Here is a 23349-nt window from a genome sequence, read left to right on the forward strand (position 1 = left end):
TTGGTGAGAGTCAAAAGACAAGAGGCAAACATATGTCCTTTTTATGGAAAACAGTGGCAGCCCCTGATTTCCTTTCACCTGAGCCATCTTGCCCAAAGTGAGTCTCTCTCCAGCCATATCGCTTTCTCTGAATTTTCGTTGCTATTCAGTCAAGGAGATGTGTCTCTTTTTCACTTGGACCCCAGATGGACACCCTGGGCTGCCGTTCCCAGCAACACTCTTGAGATGTTCTCTATAAATCATACTCCACAGAACCCACTCTGAGGTTTCTAAGGAAACACCTCTTCCCTGACAAGCTGGGTGGCCTGGGTGGGATGGGAGGGAGGAGGATCCAGAAATAGCTGGATCCCGCATCCTCATATTGCTCAGCATCAGAAGCTGAATTGGTTTTCTTAGTTCCCGAAGGACCAGAGGGAAGCAGCAGGAGGTGGAGTGGGGGTGTTAGAAGGCCATCCAGTCAGCCCCAAGGACGCAGCATCCCACTCTGGGACAAGGGCTCCTAGGAAAGACGTTCTAACAGGTCCACCCACCCATGACAATTTCAAACGTGGAGCAGGCTTGAATGCAGCCAGAAGTGAAGGGGGATGCGGGGAGAAGCCCGTCATCAACTGTTGTGTCTAAGCTGTGACAAGATTCCTAATGTTGCCTCACATTGGTGTTGGCCTGACAGACTTGGGGAATGCTGTCTTCTCATTTAAGCAACACAGAGACTATTTCATCATCAGTTACTGAGGCCCATGACATGCTTGCTGGTTCTGCACCAAGCTGAGCATGATGGAGCTGGAGCCAATGGGACTGGTCCTGGACCCTTGTCTGTATCAGGGGACATGCCTCTGACCATCAGGTCTTATGAAGCACCAGGGGCTTTGAAGAATGAGTGACTATGAAGAGGGGGAAGGTGAGGGTGGCTTTGGAGAAGGGGATAGTACAGGAGGGATCAAGTCCCACTCAGATGTGGGAATGTGTGATGCTGGGGTCTAGTCTCAGTGGAGGTAGCCTTTGGGTGATAGGAGCTAGAAGTTTGAAGCGCAGGGCCCTGGGTTGAAGATAAAGACTCATGAGGTCAAGGGAAACAAACGCAGGCTGTGAAAAATGAGAGAAGAGGGAGCAAGGTGGAAGAGTTTAGTGGCCATGACTGCGTGGAAGATGAGGAGCCCAAGAGAGCCAGAAGGAAGCACTGTGCTGTGGAAAAGAAGAAGGGCACACCAGGAACCATGTGTGGGTGTGAGCGTGTCTGTAACTGTGGGTGCAAGCTGCCCACAGCACACTGCTTTGCTACACTGAGTTAGAGGTGGCTGTGGGCCCACATGCAGGGATTGGAAAGAAAGCCCGTCTCAGCCACTATAAGAAAGAACCATTTTCTAAGGTCTTGTAAGTCCCTGGGGTCCACAGGAATGGCTCTCAGTCCAGTGTAGGTATCACACCGTCCTAGTCCTCCTACCATCCAGTGCCAGTGCACTCTGGATCTGTGTCAACACTCAGGGGTCATTTCTCTGGGTGACTAAAACCAGCCCTTCAGGAACACTTCGTCCTCCCAGATTCCAGCCACTACTTGAAAAGCTTCCTCCCCATCCTGTTCTCTTTGGGACAGTTCAGCCAAGTCCTGTGATCCTTGGCCTGAAATTCCAAATTCCCCAGGTCGAAGGGCTACAGAGAAGGGAAGGAAGTCTTCCAAGGGTCTGTGGAAGCATGTGGAGGACTTGCTTGTCGACAGGTCTGGAGGCTGGGGACACAGCTCTCTAATTATAACAGCTATCTAATAGCTGTCCTTGCTGAGCCAGAGCAGCAGAACAAAACCAAGACACCCCAATCTCCTCAAGATCTCTGTATACTAGTCACCCCGATACTGAACTCTTTCCTAGGCACCATGGGGTCAAAGGATAAAGCATCACTCACTGGCTCTGGGAGAAAGAGTTTGCCTGGGGTACTAGGACAAGGTGAAGTGTACCAGTAGGCTGAAGAATAAATCAAAATAAAGAAGGAAGGAGGGTGATTGAAACTACTACTACTCCTCACACACACACACACACACACACACACACTCTTCAGTTGTGTCAACACTAATTAGATGGGAAGGTTTGCCTCAGTGCCATAGTGATGACATACTTAAGGTCCTTGGAGTGGACCCTGTGGGTGGATGGTTTGGGGGACACTCCAAAAACTCCATCTTTTGCTTCTCTGAGAGCCTCCCGAGTCCAGATCTGATGAGTGACTCCTGAGTGATGGCCCCATACAGTGTGCAACTGACCATGCATAGCCAAGTAGCGAGGACAAGACGCTGCTGCTTCAGGGCCTGGACCAGACCTTTGTGTACAAACAAACTCTGCTCCCTAGAGCTAATGTGCTGCCGCCCTTCTCTTCCCTCTGTCTGTCTGCCTGTCCAACTTGATGGGCAGTTGTGTTGTACTCGGTACAGATCTTCACAGGGAACGTTCCTGGGGCAGGGACAGATGCCAAGGTCTACATCACCATCTACGGAGACCTCGGGGACACTGGGGAGCGGTACCTTGGCAAATCAGAGAACCGCACCAACAAGTTTGAGAGAGGAACGGTAGGAAAGACATGCTTGGTTCATACCGCCTGTCTCCTCTCTGGGTCTAGTCATCTGAATGCCAGATCTTCTGGTCCTGAGGGGGTCCTGAAACTCTGTGGGGTGTCTTACATCCTCCTTTGGGCATTTTGACAAATATAGTGCTATTTGTCGCGCATCGCTATAAGGCATAAGATGTGGGGGTTATTGTCCCGTATTTGTGCGGGCCACTCCAGCCAAGTGCATCTCCTCTTTCTGGGGTACCTCAGCGTTTTAAGTTACTGGCTAGGCTGGCGCGTGCGATGTCGGGAGAGCCTCAGGTACGGCATTAGCGCCTCTAAACTCTAGGTCCTATGTGTCGCCCTTGGCTTATTATGGTGTCACGTGTCTTCTAGAAGGGAGCCACAGTTGGTCCATTGTAGTATTGTGCCATTTGATGCACAGTGAATGAAGACGGCTCAGAGTGCTGTTCAGGGTGGGCTGGCACGTCATTGACCGATGAGTCTTGATTAGGAGACAGCTGATAACACTCTAGGGAGTTTGCTTGTACCCTTTGGCAGAACTCGCGTCCTGAGTACTGCATTCACGCGGCGTCCAGTCTGACCTGGGGTTACGTCTAGATGTTACAAGTAGTGGACACCATCTAGGGATGGAGAATCAGATATAAAGCGTGTTGTACAGAGCAGAGGACCTCAGGAACAATATAAATAATACTGGGGAGCAGAAGGGCTCCTCACTATCACCCAGGTAGACTCTCCTTGACCAGGCCTGTGTATTGAGAGCCAAACATGCTCTCTACCAAGGTTCTGTGACTATTAAACGGCTGGGAAGTCACGTGGCCAGTCAGTATCTGCGGCGCTTCTGGCTCTGATGTGCTGTGATTTACAAGGAGGACAAGTCCATCCAAATCTTCCCTTCATGCAGCTCAGCTTCCCTCTCGCACCGCAGCTCCTCTCCCTGCTGCGTGCCCCACCACACCCTTGACTTGATCCTCTGTTCTCTTCCTTTATCTCCATGTGCCTAAGTCTACCCAAAACCCCACAGGCCAGGGATCTCCGAGGAGAGCAGACATGGAACTGGTCTGGCTGCAGTCTTGCCCATGGCCATGCGTGTGCAGTTACCCATGCATGCCCCCAAGGGCCTGACTCTCAGCCAGACAGGCCTTTTTACTGAAGCACCTGCTACTAGTGAGGAGGGAATTAGCCCTAGAACAAATAGCAGGTGTCCTGTAAGTGGATCTGTAGTGCCTAGTGGCCCCACGTGCCAGGCTCTTAGAAGGAGCCTGGCCTGGCTGCTGGGTCCTCAGAAGGTATGTCCCAACGTTCTTATTAGTTGTCTAGATAAAAACCGCCAGCCTTTAACTTCAATGTCTTGCTTCTGAATCATGAATAATAATGTGATTCCCAATTAGACCTCTGTACTGAGAAAGAGGAAATGTACATCATACCAGGGAAGATAATTTACAAGTCTCTCTCTCTCTCTCTCTCTCTCTCTCTCTCTCTCTCTCTCTCTCTCTCTCTCTCTCTCTGTCACACACACACACACACACACACACACACACAGAGAGAGAGAGAGAGAGAGAGAGAGAGAGAGAGAGAGAGAGAGAGAGAGAACGAACAAGAGATGCAACTGTACTTAGGAGAGGACCTATCTTGCGCTTTCCATTTTGGAGAAACAGAAAGCCAAAGAGGCCAAAGTGGATTCCTATGGTGTCCTTGGCTCTGTACTAGGGTCACATTTGATCAAGTACCCAGACAATAGGCTCAGATCATCTGGACTTAGATACTAGTTCTAATACTAATTGGTTATGTAATATTGGGAAAGTTACTTAACATCTCTTCATCTCATAAAATAGTTTTGAGTGACTATGAAAGCCAGCTGAGTTAAACCATGAAATACCCAACTGTGCCCAGTTGGCTCACCATGCTGTGCCTTGTTAAGGCTTGGGAGAGCTCCCCTGCCCCAACCTGCCATGGATGCCTGCTGTTGATGTCTGGTAAATGTATTGATATAATAGCAGTGTGTCACATGTGGCTGATGGACAGACTTTTGTTCATGCCAGAACCTGGCAAAGAATAGGTGCTCAACAAATACACACAGAATAAGTGGGCGAAAATAATGGTATCTATTCTCAAAGTTCAAATTCAGTGCTCTCTCTCTCTCTCTCTCTCTCTCTCTCTCTCTCACCACTATAACGAGTCTGCCCCATCACATTCTCTTTGCTTCTTTTGGTTTTGGTTTTGTTGTTTGGAGTTTTTGCTGGTTTGTTTTGCTGGGGTCTTTTGAGACATGGTCTCGCTCTATAGCCCAGGTTGACTCAGAGCTCCCTGTGTTAACCGAGCTGACCTGGAACTCATGACAGTCTTCCTGTCTCCACTTCCCAAGTGCTGGAACTACAGACATTGGCCACCACGCCCAGTTCTTCTGATTTTGTTGCCCCGGAAGAAGAACTGAAGGTGCACCTTCCTGGTTTCTTGTGCAATCCTGAATTCATTGCTGAGGATTCGAAAGCTTCCGTTTCTCTAGCCACTCACTCTGGGAACCAGGAGTCATACTTTTTTGTTTGTTTGTTTTTTGGGGTTTTTTTTGTTGTTTTTTTGTTTTGTTTTGTTTTTTCAAGACAGGGTTTCTCTGTATAGCTTTGTGCCTTTTCTGGAACTCATTTTGTAGACTAGGCCTCAAACTCACAAAGATCCACCTGCCTCTGCCTCCCGAGTGCTGGGATTAAAGGTGTGCGCCACCACTGCCTGGCCAGGAATCATTCTTGATGCCATCTTCTTATCAACATCCTTTCCCTGCCCAGATTCAACCAGTTGCCTGATCTGAGAGAGTCTCCCATGAGCATCCTGCTCCATCACCACCAGCCCCTCTCTCATCTGCCTCTGCACTGACCCCATCCTGGTCTCCCCAGAACATGCTACCAGCCCACCAGTCAGCCCATCCAATGCTAGCAGAGCCCTCACTACCTATGATCCCCCAGGGACACACAGATTGTGGGTATCACCAAATCTGCCATGGTTATCTGCAACTTTCAGGACCTGCCCTGCACAGCCCACCTGCCATGTCCCCAGCAGGCCACTAAACATATTTTGAAGAGTAGCCACACAGCCTCCTCTATGCCTTCCCACATGTTTTCTCTGTATTCATGCCCATATGCCATAGACGCTCCACGTGGTAGTGCAGTGGTGTGGTTTCTCCTTTGCCTACAAGGCATAGTACTGTGAATGCCTTTCATCTTGCCTTTGGCATTTCGGTGGGATGCAGTGGAACTCTTTCTACACCATGATATTCAAACAGAGATGGGGCTGGCTTTTCTTTGTAACCACACACAGATCCACACCATGGAGAATGTTGTCCCACAATTACTCTGCTCTTCCCAACAGGTGAGGCCCCAGATGGCCTCTGATTTCCCTGTATTAGAGCTGTCCTTGTTAAGATCTTCCTTTCACACAGAGGCAACCAAGAGGAGGGTGTGCTCAATTTAACTCCAGTGAACTCAATGGTTGCAGTTTCTGGTTAACAGAAATGGGCCAATATCCCTCATCTGCATTGGTCATAGCCTTCAAGCATTTCGCATGGTTTGTGAAACACTTTCTTCCAAACACCCATAGGCTCATCCCGAGAAAAGTCTTGGCAAAGGCAGTTTTCCCCAAGGAGGGGCACACAGGAATGGACTATATAATGGGGGCAGTTAGGAAATGAGCCTTGAACTTGGATTTCAATTTGGTTCTAGAGTGGATCCCCATCTGGGAATGTCTACCCAACTCAGTAATTAGGTGGATGTGGTTGGTGGGGCTTAAAGTGAGGTGTTCCTGCTAAGTCCCCATGCTTGGACTCTCCAGGCTGACACCTTCATCATTGAGGCTGCTGACCTGGGTGTCATCTACAAGATCAAGCTCCGCCATGACAACACCAAATGGTGTGCAGACTGGTATGTGGAGAAGGTGGAGATCTGGAATGACACCAACGAGGACGAGTTTCTATTCCTGTGTGGGCGCTGGCTATCCCTGAAGAAGGAGGATGGGCGGCTGGAGAGGCTCTTTTATGAGAAGGTACCACGAGGGGTACTGGACCTTCATGCAACCACAGCCTCTTGTCCTTTCTATGCCCAGGGAAGGTCCTTGGAGCGGAAGGTGCCAGTGCTGCTGTGAGCCCAGGCTGTGCTTTTCCTTGCAGGAGTACACGGGCGACCGCAGCAGCAACTGCAGCAGCCCTGCTGACTTCTGGGAGATTGCCCTGAGTTCCAAGATGGCAGATGTGGACATTGCCACGGTGACAGGACCCATGGCTGACTATGTTCAGGATGGCCCTGGTAAGCAGAGCAGGGAGCTCTTTGGAAGACGAACAGGCACAGGCTTCAAACTGTTCTCAGACAGGCTCTGGCTCCAGCCCCACTGTTACTGGTGAAGTGGGTCTTGAGCTTTGTACTTTGCAGCGTTCACATGTACAGCAGCTCTGTGAGGTGAGCAGGCAGAGAGACACCCCCTCCAAATGAAACAATGGATAGAGTTTTGGTGATGGTCTCCTTCATCCACCAGAAGGGTATTGTTCTAAATTCTGCCCTCATCCAGACTCTTACACCATGATTTCTGGCCAGGTGAGCTGGGACAACCCAACAGATAGCAGGGCCAGCTGTGGAAATCTGCCACCCAAAGTGTGATGTAGTATGTATTGGTGTCCAGGAAAGAGGTCCCAAGCTGTTATTTGGGGACTTAAAATCCATTCGGACAACAAACCAGCTTTGGATAGATCATTCTCTTGGCCTTTGTGCCTGTACCTCCATAAAGCAGTATCATAACTCCTAGAGAAATTCATTTTACCAATCATATTTTTGAGATAAGACCATGCTATGCTTATTTCCTGAACATTTAAAAACCCTGCCTTCTTAGATTTAAGAGTGTCATGAGCACAATGTCTCCCTCTAGGAAAGCGTGGCATAGGTCTATGGGGCCAGCAGAGATTGACATTCTATCTACATGCCACCTTATCACTGTGTGAAAAATGGCAGGATCCACAAAGTGGCTGTCCTGAGATCACCTGTGGAGAGGGCAGGGGAGCTAAATAAGGCATATGCTGGTAGAGAGTCCCACACTAGTGACTCCAGCCAGGAGAGGCTGATCTGGACAGCTCTCAGAGAGATACACAACCTAAACCTACTGCAGCATGGCCATGTCTCCTGTTAGCTGGGATGACAGGCCAGAAGACAGGTTCTTAACTTGTTGATTCCTGACTGCAAATGACAGGGACCTGGAGACAGTAACCTAAACAGCTTCAGAATGTTTCTAGTACATAAAATCAAAGGCAATCCATCTAAAGCTAATGCAACAGCTCTGTGATGATACCCAGGGAGCTAGGTTCCTACAACCTGCTCACTTTGAAACCTCATAAAAGGCTCCTAGGTTGAAGGCCACCCAAGGTCACCTTCCAAGATGAGAGCTGAAGCGCTACCCATCACATCCACAACCTCAGCAGAATGGATAGAAGGGCATTCCAGGAGAGCCAGACCTTAAAACAATTACCCCAGAATCCCATGCAGCAATCACTAGCTTACCTATAGGACCACCCCTAGTGGAAGGAAAATGGGTTTTGGTTGATGTTTAGAATCTAAGCTACATGACCTAAATGAATTTGTCTGCTGACCACCCTAACTGGTTTGGTTTGGAAATGGATGCCTTTTAGGACTTCCCTCAGCTGTGTTACAGGTATAAGACACTTGGGTTAGTATTCCCCAATTTCCACTTTCTGTGAGACCTTCCTTCTCAACAGTGGTTAGTGTTTTTTTGGCATCTAACCCCCAGGCCTGGTAGAAAGTTGCCTTTATACTTCCTTGCCTGGTAGGGAAAGAGTCAAGTAAGATAATTGGCCAACCAGGCTTTCAGAAGCTTGACACTCCAAGGGGCACAAAGAACATTCTCTTGGGTCTTCCCATTGGGCATGACTGCCTCATGCCTGTAGAGCAGACGCATACCACCATGAACTTGCAGCCTCTCTGGAAGGCTTTGTTGTACTTGGCCTCTGAGCAAGGAAGGAGACAACCCTCCCAAGGTCATTTCAAGTCCCCAAGCGCATAGGACAGCACCTTTGCCCATGGGGCCCGTTGTGACGTTACCTCCATCTCTTGCAGTGATTCCCTACTATGTGTCAGTGACCACTGGGAAGCACAAGGATGCAGCCACGGATAGCCGAGCCTTCATCTTGCTCATTGGGGAAGATGATGAGCGCAGCAACCGCATTTGGCTGGACTACCCTCAGGGGAAGCGAGGCTTCAGCTGTGGCTCCGTGGAAGAGTTCTACGTCGGTGGCTTAGATGTGGGCATCATCAAGAAAATAGAGGTGCTGGCTCTAGATCCCCATGATAGTGACTGCCCCTGGGAAGTGAAAAAAAACAAAAAAACAACAAACTAGTCAGCATGCAGGGGTGGGGAGCTGAGAGCAGACAGAACAGAACAAAGATCTTAGTTAGAGGCAGCTCTCCAGCCTCCACCATCAGTGTGTGTGTGTGTGTGTGTGTGTGTGTGTGTGTGTGTGACCTCAAGTTCCCCATTTTCTGCTCATTCAGTAGAGATACCCTGTGTTCTCATTTTCTCATTGCTATGTAACAAATTACCACCAAGTTGGTGATGGAAATTAACTCAGGTGCATGCACTATCCTGGATCAGGAGTCTAGCTGAGACTTTTCAAGGGCTCCTGAGTTGAGAGCAAAGTGTGACCAGGTCTATGATAGTTTCTTGAGTCTCCATCCTTTTCCAAGCCAACTAGCTGTTGCCCAAATCCATTCTCTTGCTGCTGTAGGACTGAGGCCTTTGGTTCCTGTCAGTCCCTGCCTTGAGGCACTCACCAAAACCAGTCAGTGTTGATCGAGGCCAGTAGGAGACACGATCTCTCTCGCTTCCAACATCTCTGACTTCTTCCAGCCTTAGCATCCATATTCTCTCTTAAAGAGCTCACCTCATGAGGTCAGACCCACCCAGGGTCATGTTTTGATTAGCCCAGAGACCTGCTCAATCTCCTCTGCTCCGAGGAAGGTCCTCTGGCTGGTGAGTGTCCAGCATATTGGGAGGAAACACTGAGGGTAAGAGCACAAGACAGGCAGAGGTCACTGAGCAGGGAAGACTTTTTTCTCAGCTCTGCCCAGATCCTCACAGGGATGTGTATCTCACAGCTGGGCCATGATGGAGCCTCCCCTGAGAGCTGCTGGCTGGTAGAAGAGCTGTGCTTGGCGGTGCCCACCCAGGGTACCAAATATACACTACGCTGCAATTGTTGGCTTGCCAAGGACCGAGGCGATGGCGTCACCTCCCGTGTCTTTGACCTCCTGGATGCCATGGTGGTGAACATTGGGGTGAAGGTATGTGTGTGCCCTGCAAGTAGGAGACACAAGAAAGATTAAAGTGAGGGGTATAGGAGAGTCATCACTGGGCCTGGAAAGATGATTGGACTCACTTATCTCAAGCCAGGAGACTGCTCTCTTTTGGTCTGATGTTGTGTGACATCAGGGAACTCTCCTGGTGTCTCTGGGCCTTGGTCTTCACCTATGCCACATGCAGATAAGATTTCCCTCCGTTGCCTGTTCTGTGCTCAGTTTTGGCCAAAACTAATGAGATCACTAACCATCCCTGAAGAGCTTTGGATGGTGTCAGCTTTGCCCAGATATGCATTTTTATTGCTCTTCACACCCACAGCATAGCATCAGGAGCAAAGGACCCCAGAGACTAGGGCCCTCTGGATCTCACAGTATAGAGGAACTGGTCACATGACCCATTGTAGCTAGAAAATCCAAGATGACATGAGTTTTACTTTCTGTCTAATGGGTTACATGAGCTGGTGATCAGTGTCAGGCAGGAGGCAGGTAGCCCACAGACACATATCTAGTTGGTGATCCAGAGACCTCCTGGTCACCTGACCCTGTGCTTCTCTTTCTCCCACATGAGCTGTGGAGCCAACAGCAGCCCAGCTCTATTCAGTCAGGCCACCTATCAAGGTCAAGGCCAAGAAGGCCTCCTGTTCTGTGATGGGAGCAGCAAGAGGGGATATATCCTGCACCCCAAGCCTCAATAAGGCTCTATACCCTAAGATCCTCCACAGGAAATTGTGCATGTGCTGGCCCATCCCCTGCAGACACGTGGGGGGGGCACTTTCTACAATGTAGACATCTTCCTTTGTGGCCAATGGATGGCGTGAGTGAACCTTCTGCTTATCCCAGGCTTCTGCCCTGACCCACTTCCCAGCCTCTGAGTGTCTTTGAGGCACGCCCCCTGACTCACACCATCTCTGCGCAGCCCCAGCTCCTCCCAGCTCAGTCTAGGAAAATGAAGATCCACACCCCGCCATTCACAGAGCAAAGAAGACAGGCTAGCCACTTATACAAACTGCAGGGCCCTTTGAACTGGCCTCTCTCCAGGACACCAGCCATTATGATAGGAACCCTGCTTCCATCTCTCCTTTGGAAACACTCCAAGGACACAAAGAGGCACGTGTCTGTGAATGGAGAGAATGAGGAGCACAGAACACAGGGGCTAGCAGGGCATGACCTCAGAAGCTGGTCTCTTCCAAGCCATCAACACCCTCACTTTGACCTTTCTATGTTTTGTGCCTATGTGGATAAGAGCAAGAAGGGGTCAGGTTTCTGCCCACTAGGCCTACCTGTCCATGATCCACAATGATGCCCTGTGCTCTACTGTGAGCCAAGCTCTCCCATGCTACTCCTGCCCTTGTTGTGCCTTGGAGAAGAGGCCGGATACTGCCAAAAACAAACAAACAAACAAACAAAAAAGCACCTATCTGGAGCAGTGGCCAGGACGTGACTACAGCCACACAGCACAGTTCACAGTCCAAGCCCCCTGAAGAGCATGGGGATTAGGCAGTTGCTCAGGGAAGACAGAAGGTGGTGGGTTTGCCGTCTCTCTACCTCTCCCAAACTCTCAGAGCTACTTGTTGGCCTGTGGGTACCTGTCATAAAGGGATGAGTAAAACCCAGGACCCCAGCATCCAACACACAGGTGATACCTTCACCCAGAGCCACCTCTCAGGAAGAGCCTCTGAAATGCTTCAACTCAGACACCCAGGAAGGGCAAGCTCCTCCCTCCCTCCAGGGTCTGAAGATAAAGGGAGTCTGGTCCTTTAGGAGAAAAATCCCAATCTAAAGTGGAAATTGTATGAACAGGTAGTTTCCCACTTCATACATGGCTTGAGGCAAAACTCTCCAGGCCACCCTCCCCACCATGACATTCCTTGCTCACAGACATCAGGGGCAAGCTGGCTGTGGCAGGAAGTCAGGGACACTTACAACCACTGCAGTACCCACACATGTATGGCCTTATCATGCCATATCATACCCATGGCACCATACCACACAGATGGTGCCATACTGTATACATGTATGGCTGTATCATACACATGGCACCATAGCATATACTTGTAAAGCCATACCACACATGTGGTAGGCCCTGCACCAGCACCAATGGTATCTGAGCCACCTATGTATCTCATGATTCTATAAGGAGTGTCTCCACATTGCTCTATAGAGGGAGCAAGGATAGGGTATCTGTCCCAGGTAAAAAGCTAGTGGAGGGCAGACCTGGATTTGGATGGAGCTCTGAATGCTCCCAAGACCACTTTCCTGCCTTAGCATGCACATACATGGATGGGCTCACAGAGAACTAGTGAAATCCATTGCCTGCCATGTCTCTGCCAGACCCACCCCCCCCCCAGCTGGGTGAGTGTGGTGGGACCAGGAATGGCTGGCCTGGCTCTGCTTCCTCAGACATGTCCAGTCAACTGTGCTAGATTCTGCTCAGAGCTGCAGGGCTTGAAGGAGTGTCTCTTCTCCCCGGGGACACTGAGATAGGATGGGTGGTTTGGTGGGTGGGGCTGAGGGTCAGGAACTCATCCCTCTTTCATGGCAGGTGCTTTATGAAATGACAGTCTGGACTGGTGACGTGGTCGGGGGAGGCACTGACTCCAATATCTTTATGACCCTCTATGGCATCAACGGGAGCACGGAAGAGGTGCAGCTGGACAAAAAGAAGGCCAGGTACCCAGACGGGCCTTAACCCCTCGCCCTGCTCACACCCAACCTCCACCTAACTTGGTCCTCAGCCAGACTGGCTCTGCCCCCCCTACTGTACACCACAAGGCCTCTTAACTGCTTTACATTGGTTGCTCTTTTCCAACACTTTTTTTCTTTCAAGAGCCAGATAATATCCCTCCTCCAGGAAGTCTTCCTTGACTACCAAAGCCATAGCAATTTTCCTCCTTAAAACAAGCAAACAAAAAAACTTTATTTTATTTTATGTGCATGAGTATTTCACCGGAATGTTATGTTATGTACCACCACGTGGGTGCCTAATGCCCATAGAGACCAGAAGAGGGTATTGGATATGCTGGGACTGGAGCTACAGATAGTTGTGGACTCCCATGTGGATGATGGGAATAGAACCCTGGTCTTCTGGAACAGTGGCCAGCATTCTTAGCCTCTAAACCATCTCTTCCACCCAGTTCTTTCTTTCTTTTGTTCACCCATTTGGTCTCTCAAAAATGTTCACCTTAAAGTTGACATTGCTGCGTCATTTCCGGGTTCTGTTCCATGCGCTGTCCATGGGAGAAACCCTCAGTGGGAGAAGGAGCATGAGGGATGCATGGAATTCTACTTCTGTGACTTTCCTGCATCTAAGATGATTGCAAAATAGAAGTGATAAGCTATTAAAACATTATCAAATGGTCTGGGAGGGCGATGATGGTCGTGATGAAGGTGACGATGGGGACTGGGCTACTGAAGTGATAAGGACCAGGCAGATGTTTCTCCCCATAGACAGAGCAGCCCATCCTTGGGGTCTGGTAAGGATCCTTCCCCCTTCTCTTAGAACTTCCACTTTCTTGTCCTGCAGTTCCCATGGTGACAGCCTTGGGAATGGCTGATGTTGAGTACCCACTTCATGCCAGGCCCTGCTGAAAGAGCCCTGCCACTTATTTTAATTCAGGGTACCCCTTTGCTCTGCACTGTTAGTGTCTCCCATTTATAGTGAAGTCCTGAGTCGCAGAGAGATGAAGCAAATAGTCCAAGGACACCAGGGCTTGAACTCAGAAAGCTCAGGAATAAACAAAGCCCAATGGGAACAGAGGCTATTTACTTAAAGCTTGCTGTAACAGAGGCCAGGTGACATAGTCAGATACGGTAAGGTGGGAAGATGGATGGTGAGGCATCACTGAGGCACGGGGAGAAGAACTGGGCATCTCATATGACTGAATTACAGTCCTAAGCTGGGAAACTGGAACCAAATCAGGAAGATGGTCGTCGCTGAACAAGTGGCCATTATGAGCCAGGTGCCAAAGAGGCTGTGGGTTGGACCTTGATTTCTAGGCATGGGCTGGCTATGGCCCCAGCATGTTTGGTCTCTACTAGTCTCTTCTCTCTATTCCAACACTAAGCCTCACCCAACTCCAATTTCTGGGATTTTCCCTAGCTGATTCTCTTGTTCTTATGTTCCACCCAATCTTCAGGTGCCCAAAGTCTAATTGCTAATGGAGGGTGGGAAGGAGGGGGAACACCCGCAGGAACAAATTCCAGAGCTGTGGCTTGCAGTTCTGTCAGAAAAGAGACCACGCTATACACGCTCCGGGACCTGGTTAGGTGAAAGGACTTTCTCTCTCGAAAGGTTATACTGAGAGAGGAGCTGCATTTCCTACTTAATCTAGTATAAAGCTCCTCTCTGAACCATGCTTTGCTTTGCTGCATCTGCTCCCAGGAGGCATTGCACCATGCCTGAGAGGCCCTGTTGGGGGTGTCTTGGTGGTAGATGAGGACAGAAAGAGCACTGGCCATGAGGTACATATACATCATGGGGCTGGGTAAGGAAACACCCCAAGAAAAGCTGTGTGGCCAAGAGGGAGGCCAGCAGACACGTGCGTATGCACATACGTGGACAGAGGAACTGTGGGAGTGCTTGAAGTACTCAAAAAGGAGAGGTGACCTGGAACGAACGCTGTCTCCAGGACGAGCAAGGCCTTGCTCTCACTTTGTGGTACTCAGGGTCTCACTGCACGGGGTGTGGTCTTGTACCCAAAGAAGCAGAGCAGTCGCCCTCTGGAGCTGCTTCTTTGGGAGCACCTGCACCACCCCAGGGGCCCTTGAGCAGTATCATCAAATCAGTCCACAGCTAAGCAAGCAGTCAGGCCCTATGGCAAGGACGACAAGACTAAAGAGGACATCTCTGAGACGATGCAGCGTGAGACAGGAGAGCAGCAGCCCCCAAAGCAATGCTAACTTCAATTTGCTGCCTCTTTACAACTGGCGGGAATATGGACCAACCCAGAGCCACCGTGCTCAGCTGTACAGTTGCACACAGAGAAACGAGGCTAATCCATCTTCTAGCGTTGGGCAGTGTATCACCTGCTGTACCCTTCAGGCAAGCTTGTCACTCATAGACTGTCCCCTGAAGCTTTTCCAGTGTGAACTTCATTTTACCCTTAAAGTTGGCATCACATCCATTGGCTCTCTGGGATAGCTTTGTGAAATCGCAGGGGGAGTGTCATCCTCCCCAGATTACAAGTGAGGGATTCCAGTCCCAGAAAGGAAGGTCAGAAACTAGCTGATGAGAACAGAACTCAAATCTGGTGACTCTTGGTTCAGGGCTCTATCTATCATCAGCCAAGCCTGCTTAACCCAGTCTTCTAGGATCCTAACTGGTGTGCAGAAGATAGGCAATTGGGGAATTGCTGGGAGTGATAGGTGTCTGGTCTATGGCCAGGGCCAGCTTACCAACTTCCTTTCTTTGCTCCACCCCCAGGTTTGAGCGGGAACAAAACGACACCTTCATCATGGAGATCCTGGATATCGCTCCCTTTACCAAGATGCGCATCCGCATTGATGGGATGGGGAGCCGACCAGAGTGGTTCCTGGAGAGGGTAATGTGATGCCCTTCCTCTGTCCCTGCCCACCTCTTCTCCATGCTATTGGGTTATAAGTGACCTTGTAATGCCGCTATCCTGACCATGGACTTTGGTGTGAATTAATCGGGGAGTGAAGCTTTATTTGTGTCTCATAAGAGCTGAATTACTTCCAGAGAACACAGCACAGCGGGCAGAGCCTGGGATAGGGAAGGTTCGGGGTGAGTTAATACTCTGGGACAAGAGATGTGCAGGGATTAGGAGAGAAGCAGACGAGTCAGTGAGAGCTGGGTGGGCGGTGGGCTTTCCGTGTCCCTGTAATTACACAGTTAAGTAGCTTTCTTCCTCCCTGTCTTCTCCCTCTGGAGGAGCCTGAGCCCACCAGGCAGCCAGGCTGTGGCCCATCTCTGGGCTCCCGGGCAGGCTGAGAGCTTTCTGGATGGGGATGACAAGAAACTTAAACAACAACAACAACAACAACAACAAAAAAAAAAAAAAAAAAAAAAAACAGACTGTGTGAAGTCTGTTTTACCTCCATCTCTCCCACCCTCATCACACAGCATACAGAGCACACCACACACCACACACCACACACAGCTGCAGGCTCAGCTTCTCCCAAGCAAAGAAGGTGGCTGTGTTTCCTCATCACCATTTGCTTAACTCCCCTGGCCTTGTAGGACCCTGACACTGGTCGACACTCACTGTTGTGGAGCAGAGGGCTCCCAGCACACAGCTCGGCTTGCTATGTTTTCATGAGATACAGATGACAGCTCCACAGGCATGCCCCTGTGTCAAATGGGCTGGCGCTGGTGTCAGGTGACCGTCTTGTACAGTGTGAGACAGTTTCTTGTAGCTGTGTAACAAAGATCCAGAATTCTGTGGGGAAGAAGAGCAGGAATCAAGGTATGGACAGGCCATGTGCTCTCCCAAGACTCCACAAAGGATCTGACCTTGGCTGTCCTCAAGCTCTCCCAGCTGCTAGACAGCACTCTCGCCGTGTACACGTCCTGTTTTGCTTAGAGCCCACCTTGTAGCCTCATCTTAACTGATTACAACCCTAGTTTAAATAAGTCATACCTTGAGATGATGATTGGGACTTCAATAGACACTCGGGATGGGAGGAACATGGTTGAGTTTATAATAAAATCCTTCGGCAAGCTTGTCCTTCATTCACCAAAGGCCGACTGTCCTGGTTCTCCTCAAGCTCCCCCTACCCTGTGGAGCCATTGCAGACTTTCCCAGAGCCAACAACATTGCATCCACACCACCCTGGCAAACATCAGTGTCCTGCTCCCAGGCTGACAATGGCTTGATTCAGCAAACATTTTCTTCTATACACATTCTAGGCATTGCTGTGGAAGCCTTTTCAGATACATTTCCAATTTCCAGATCACGTGGGACTTTCAGCAAAACACATAAGCAGAGCCCTTCCCACACCCAAGAGTCTGAATCAGGGGGCTTGGGATGGGGGTTCATGGAATGGTGCTTGGGTAAGAGAGTGCATTTCTTCATGGCCCCTCTCCAGATCCTGCTGAAGAACATGGACACAGGAGACCTGACCATGTTCTATTATGGAGACTGGTTATCCCAGAGGAAGGGCAAGAAGACACTGGTGTGTGAAATGTGTGCAGTCATTGACGGAGAGGAGATGATGGAGTGGACCTCCTACACAGTCTCTGTGAAGACCAGTGACATCCTGGGTAGGTTGTGGCCTCTTGCCTCCTGTCCCCTTGTCTTCCACTATTGAATCATGACTTGAGACTGGATTCTGACCAGGGCATTTTTCTTCACATAACCTGAAGCCAAATCATCTCCACAGCATGTCCCTTTCTGTGGACACAAAGTATTTCTTCACAGTGGCCAAAGTGGTTTCTTCCCTGCCCCCTCACAGAAATGGAGAAGGTAATTTCAGGGACACAGCCTCTGCTTGGCTCAGAGCCCTGCAGCTTCCTGCCACTGCTGGATGCCTCTCACCCAGTGCTCTGCACCTTGGCAATCCATACCTCACAGTCATCTATGTTTGACTCTGGCCTGGGGCCTGGGGATGGAGCTGTGACCTCCAGGGCCCCCACAAATCGGACAGTCTGGTGGAGCTACCACACCATTAGGTGAGGTCAAGACAGATGTTAGCCCAGACACTTCTGGGGAACCAGAGTGGGGAGCCTTACCCATATAAATCTGGGCAAGAGTCACAGGCGTATTCCAGAAGTCAAAAGTCAAGTCCAGAAAGACAAATGGAGCCACTGAGCTGGTAGGATGCCCAGAGGAAGGGCTTCTAAGCAAAGAGAGGGAATGCCTCTCATCTAGTCAGGAGACAGTGCCTCCTGCTTTTCTCCCTCCTCTAGCCAAGGCCTCTCTCCAAGGACCGTTAAGAAGAATTTGGCAGACTCATTCACATCCACCATAGATGACTCATTGATCTTGGTAGCTTACACTTTCAACAGAGCAGTTTGCCAAAGAGATGGGTCAGTAAATCTGGCAGAGTTTGTTTCTAGCATGCTCCTTCTCCCTTTCTCCCCATAGTGGACCTTCCTCTTTATTGCTTGAAATTCCCAGTGTCCACATGCTTTGAAGGTCCTCTTTTCATTCCTTCGTGATGTGCTTTCAGGAAAACAGTGAAATTCATTGGTAGCAACAGATGCGTAGCAGAGCAGCCTCAGACACCTCTTCCAGGACCTCTGGCTTCTTAACAATGGCCACTGCCTATTTGAAGCACTTCCCTGGGAACAGGTGCAGTTTTTGCTAAGCATTCATGTTGCTCTGATTGCAGTTGGACCAACAGTAACTGCAACATGCAAAGAGAAGGCGAGGGATAGAACTGGACACCTTGTAAGCACCAGCACTTACCTGATATAGCCAATGAGAAATGACTTTTAAGCAGACCAGGATGGAGGGGTCTCAGCAAGACTGAGGCTGAGACAAGTTTATTCCCAGCATCATACTCTTATCAGAAACAGAATATAATTACAGTTGCCACTGTACAATACAATGGAAGTTGCCAGGATATGATGATGTTTGCAAGCTACACAAGGAACGTATGATTAATGTCTGAGACCAATTGTCCTGTCAAGCTTCTGTGTACCTCATTGACTTTTAGGGGACACAGAGAATCACAAGGCAGCCTGAATGCTTCACTGCCTGAGAGGGTGCCTCCGTTTCTTAGAAATTTAAAGGCACACAGTGCCCCAGGAGCTATGGACTCTAAGCTAAAAAACCTATAATGTATGTCTCTCAAGGTAGCTCGACCAGGCCAACTCCATGGTTCCCTGCAACACCTCAGAGGTCCAGACCACTTCCAACCTTTCTGGTCCTTACCCCTAGTTTCATGGATTCTAGACTCTGTCCCCCTGTGCTCCAGGAGTCTGGGAATAAGGCCATAGCAGAGGGCTTTGTGAAGAGATCCTGGTTCCCAGAGCCTCACCTGTGTATTTCCCAGGAGCAGGCACGGATGCCAATGTGTTCATCATCATCTTTGGGGAGAATGGGGACAGTGGGACCCTGGCCCTGAAGCAGTCAGCCAACTGGAACAAGTTTGAGCGGAACAACACAGATACCTTCAACTTCTCTGACATGCTGAGCCTGGGCCACCTCTGCAAGCTGAGGGTCTGGCATGACAACAAAGGTAGCTACTACCTGGCACCAGGGTGGCAGAGGGTAGCCCTTCCTGGGACAGCGCTCCCCAGTCCTCTACATCTCTGGGCGAGTAGACCCTGATTACCCCAGCAGGAAGTCAATTCAGCCATGGATTGCACCATTTGGGGGGACCATCCATTAGACGTCCTGTGTTCCTAGGCCGTTCTTATGCCTGGAGCTTAGTTCTTCCTGCTTTCTCCGGGGGGGGTGGGGTGATGTGTCTTCATTTTTGCAATATCAGAGTATGAATTCTAGTTAGTTCAGGCATAAAAATTAAGAAGAAAAGGGATTGGGCTGAGTTAGTAGCTCAAGTGTAGCATAATTGCTTAGCATGTGCAAGGCCCTGTATTCTATCCCTGGAATGGAGTGGGGGAGTAGAGAGGAGGAAGGGAGGGAGGGAAGAAAGGAAGGGAAGAAAGAAAGAAAGGAGGGAAGGAAGGGAGGAAGGAAGGAAAGAAAGAAGAAAGGAAAGAAAGAATTAAGGCAGGAAGGAAGGAAGGAGGGATGGAAGGAGGGAAGGAAAGAAAGAAAGAAAGAAAGAAAGAAAGAAAGAAAGAAAGAAAGAAAGAAAGAAAGAAAGAAAGAAAAAGAAAGAAAGAAGAAAGGAAAGAAAGAAAGAAGGAAGGAAGGAAGGAAGGAAGGAAGGAAGGAAGGAAGGAAGGAAGGAACCTCACCGAGTCCACTTTCTATGGATTTTCTATCAGTCTTACAACCCTGAGTCTAAATGTAGCTATATTCGCTTGTAAATTTAAGTAAGATACAAGCCAAGTGAGAACTTTACTTTGTAACTCCAAGGTGCTTAGGGAGACTTTGTCCATTGCTGTCATGGTGTCCATGGCCTCCTCACTCCTTTGCTCACTGTTTTGTTCTCTACAGGCATCACATCTCTTTACTCTGGCTTTGCACCTGCCACTCCTACTGGATATCAGAGTTGAAGGTTCATTACCGGACTTACCCACCTCTATGCTTGCGGCTTCCCCCAACTCTCCTCTAGTGTCTGGAGTCAAAACTAGCTTCCCCTAAGCTGCCCACTCCAGGCCCTCTCATGCCTTTGCTGTACCCTCACCTCCCACAGAGCTGTCCTGAGGCCACCTGCCTCACTTCACCTCCTCAGATCTTGATGTAGCTCATTGCTGGCAAACCCAGTTCAGCCACTGGCTGAACCTCCAGGAGGAGCAGTGATACTGATTCCTTTCAACATGGGGTCACAGTCAAAGCACTTCCCATGTGGCAATAAGCTGAGATGGAGCAGAGAAAGCAGCTGCTCTTTAAAACAAAGACATGATGATGAAGATGTGCCCAGCAATTCACAGTTGTCAGGTTTCCTGTACTTATTCAGTCATTCGTGACCTGAACATCTAATGTGTTCCTGGTGGACCTGGGACCCTGTGAGCTAGGGAGAGCTGCAAACTTTTGATCATTTGGTGTGCCTTGTGACTTTATGTAACAAAGACTTGCCACTGACTCTCTACTCTGTAACCAAAGAACATCAAGGCCTTAGTATGTCCACTCCAGGACCACAGAGCAGCAATTGGATCAGCCAGCATCCGCAGCAGGGATTCTGTTGCTGCTTCGACCCACCATGTCCATCCTGCTGATCATAATTCTGCGCCTTTACTGCCCCATGCCAGAGAGCCAGGAAGGGAGATGGTGGCATAAGGGATATCATCCTCTACCTGTTTGCTTCTTCATCAGAGTGTATAGGTAGGGGTCTCATTCTCACAAGGTGCAGTGCTGAGGAACTCTTCTTCCTCACTTGTCACTGTGACGAAGTATTTGACAAAACTGAGTAAGGGAGGAAGGATTTCTTCTGATCCATGCCAGAGCCTTCAGTCCCTGCTCACTCAGCCAGCTCCCTTGTGAGGAACATTATCATGGAGGAAGGGTGTGGCCAAGGAAAGTTGCTCATCTCACAGCAGCCAAGAGAAGCAGAGAGGAATCCAGGAAGGGGCCTAAGCACTTGTCTTCCAATAACTTCCCCCAAACAACCCACTCTTCTCCACCAGGCTTCGCCCAGCACAGACCCACCACCTCCCATACACCTGTTCACATTTTAAATTTATTCATTAGGTCCAAGACTGTGCTTTGTTAACCTCCTGGTATATTCAGTTTTAAATCGAGATCAGTCACCTCAGGTGGCATCACAAGTCTTTGGAGAGATGCGTACCTGTGAGACTGTCTCACATATCCATAGTAAATCTCTCCTCTTCCACAGAGGAGCCATCACAAAGATTCCAAGTATTTTCCTCCACTGCCATCTGTCATGATCGTCCTATCAGTCATTGGATAACAGTCCAAAGTCTGAATGAATGAATGAATGAATGAATGATGCCATCCATGGTCTCTAAGACATTTTGTTCCAGATACTTCAAGAGATCAGGCTCAGCCTCTATCATGATAAGCCACAGTGACTCACTCAGTTAAGACAGGTGTGAAAACCCCAAGCCACATGTGTGTATGTGTGTGTGCACAGGCCTCATTAGAAACACCTAGCAGACTAGACTGGTGGGGGCAGCATGGAAGGGGAGTGTGAATGCAGTGGGAACTGGGTAAGCAACAACCAGATGTCTCAGAACCCCAAGTCCTCCAACCCTGTTCCATCATAGCCTCCATCTCAGAAGCAGCAGCACCAACATGGCTGAGGAGGAAGGGTTGGGATCCTTGGCAACCCAACCTATGGGCCACACTGTGAGACGGGGTTCCTTGATAACTCCAGTCAAGGCTGAAAAGAAGGCAGAGAGGAAATTTGTGTCAACTAAACCCATTTCCTATTTTCAAAAATGGAAGACCACACCAGGACCATTACAATGTGTGTTTCATTTATGGGACTAGGGCAGGGGATGACCAGAAAGACTGGGGATGTTTAGGAAAGACCACGCTTTTGGAGAAATCAGCTCTCTTTTGGAAACCATGTAACTGTCCAAGGTACTGACTTCTCTAGATTCAGTTCACTCTGGATTCTAGAGCCTGTTAGGGGGTTTGATGATGATTTGTTCTTCTTGTTCTTCTTCTTCTTCTTGTTCTTGTTCTTGTTCTTCTTGTTCTTGTTCTTGTTCTTGTTCTTCTTGTTCTTGTTCTTGTTCTTCTTCTTCTTCTTCTTCTTCTTCTTCTTCTTCTTCTTCTTCTTCTTCTTCATCTCCTTCTTCTCCTTCTCCTTCTTCTCCTCCTCCTCCCCTTCCCCCTTCTTCCCCTTCTTCCTCTTCCCCTTCCTCCTCCTCCTTCTATTTCTCCTTATCCATTTTCTTTTTTGCTTCCTTCCTTCCCTCTTTTGTTTCTTCCATTTTTATTTTTGTTAGGGTTATTTGTTTGTTTGTTTGTTTGTTTTTGAAGTCTCACACTGTTGCTCATTCTGGCAGAGAACTCACTGTGTACTCCATTCTGGCCTGACAATCCTCTGGCCTCAATCTCATGAGTGTTGGGATTACAAATGTGACTACATCTAGGTGTGGCTATCTTCATCCTGGCCTAAGGTACTCAGATGCTTGGCAAGGTGGTTCATATCTCATGCATCCCACCCCAAACTGACAGTACAAAGGGCACAGGACTGCTGGCCCATTGTCAGAGATCACACCTCTGTCCTCCATACATAAAAACTCCATCTTATCCCTATATACCTATTTGCAGGTATGTAAATCTGAGCACTATATATCTATTATTTCTCATCTATTTTCTCCTCATCTATTTTCTTCTATCCCTGTGATGTCTTCTTCTATCTTCCTTCACTGTGTGTTTCTCACAAAGAAACTTCTAGAGTCCTCTTGGATGTTTCTGACTTCATGCTATACCCTTCCTTCCAACCCAAGAAAGTAGAGGCTCACATCTCTGATAAGAATATTAGGTCTTACTGGAGCATTTCAAGAGTCAAAGATAACATTTCTTTCTAGTGTTGTCCAAGTTTACATGTTTCTTTTGGTTGGGGGACAGGATTAATCTTCATTGGTATGATCACTCTTTAAACAAATGATGAGCCCAGGCCCTTAACAGCTCTAACAATCCCCCATGATTTGAATGTTGATGTCAGTTCTTAAATTGGCTAGCCAATGTCACTAAGTACTTTTGTGAGTCCCAGTCTATGACTGACTGACCTCATTGCTTTACAACTGTGACAAGATGGGACATCATGGCAGGAGTTATGGCTGAGCAAAACCACCCATATTAGAACCCAGGACACAAAATAAGGAGCCCACCATCCCCCCCCCAGGAACTTCATCATGTCCTACCTCTTAAAGATTCCACAGCTTCCCAATAGTACCACCATGGGAACCAAGCCATCAACCATGGGTCTTTTAGGAAACAGTTAA

At 49.0% G+C, this 23349-nt stretch overlaps 1 protein-coding gene across 3 annotated transcripts in view; it reads left to right on the forward strand.

The window, feature by feature from the left end:
* The window catches only part of Loxhd1 (lipoxygenase homology domains 1), a 159054-nt gene that overhangs the window by 108548 nt on the left and 27157 nt on the right, over positions 1-23349 (forward strand). For 2 of the 3 annotated variants that reach the window (XM_036205229.1, XM_036205231.1), the window contains 9 exons: positions 2397-2551; positions 6373-6582; positions 6707-6842; positions 8655-8863; positions 9693-9878; positions 12436-12563; positions 15316-15433; positions 16941-17115; positions 18852-19037. In XM_036205229.1, the coding sequence (XP_036061122.1) occupies positions 2397-2551; positions 6373-6582; positions 6707-6842; positions 8655-8863; positions 9693-9878; positions 12436-12563; positions 15316-15433; positions 16941-17115; positions 18852-19037 (1503 nt within the window). The remainder of the gene's footprint in view (positions 1-2396; positions 2552-6372; positions 6583-6706; positions 6843-8654; positions 8864-9692; positions 9879-12435; positions 12564-15315; positions 15434-16940; positions 17116-18851; positions 19038-23349) is intronic. The other variant, XM_036205230.1, reaches the window with a different exon arrangement.

The sequence above is a fragment of the Onychomys torridus genome, chromosome 13 (genome assembly GCF_903995425.1).
Source record: "Onychomys torridus chromosome 13, mOncTor1.1, whole genome shotgun sequence".
Taxonomy (NCBI): Eukaryota; Metazoa; Chordata; class Mammalia; order Rodentia; family Cricetidae; genus Onychomys; species Onychomys torridus.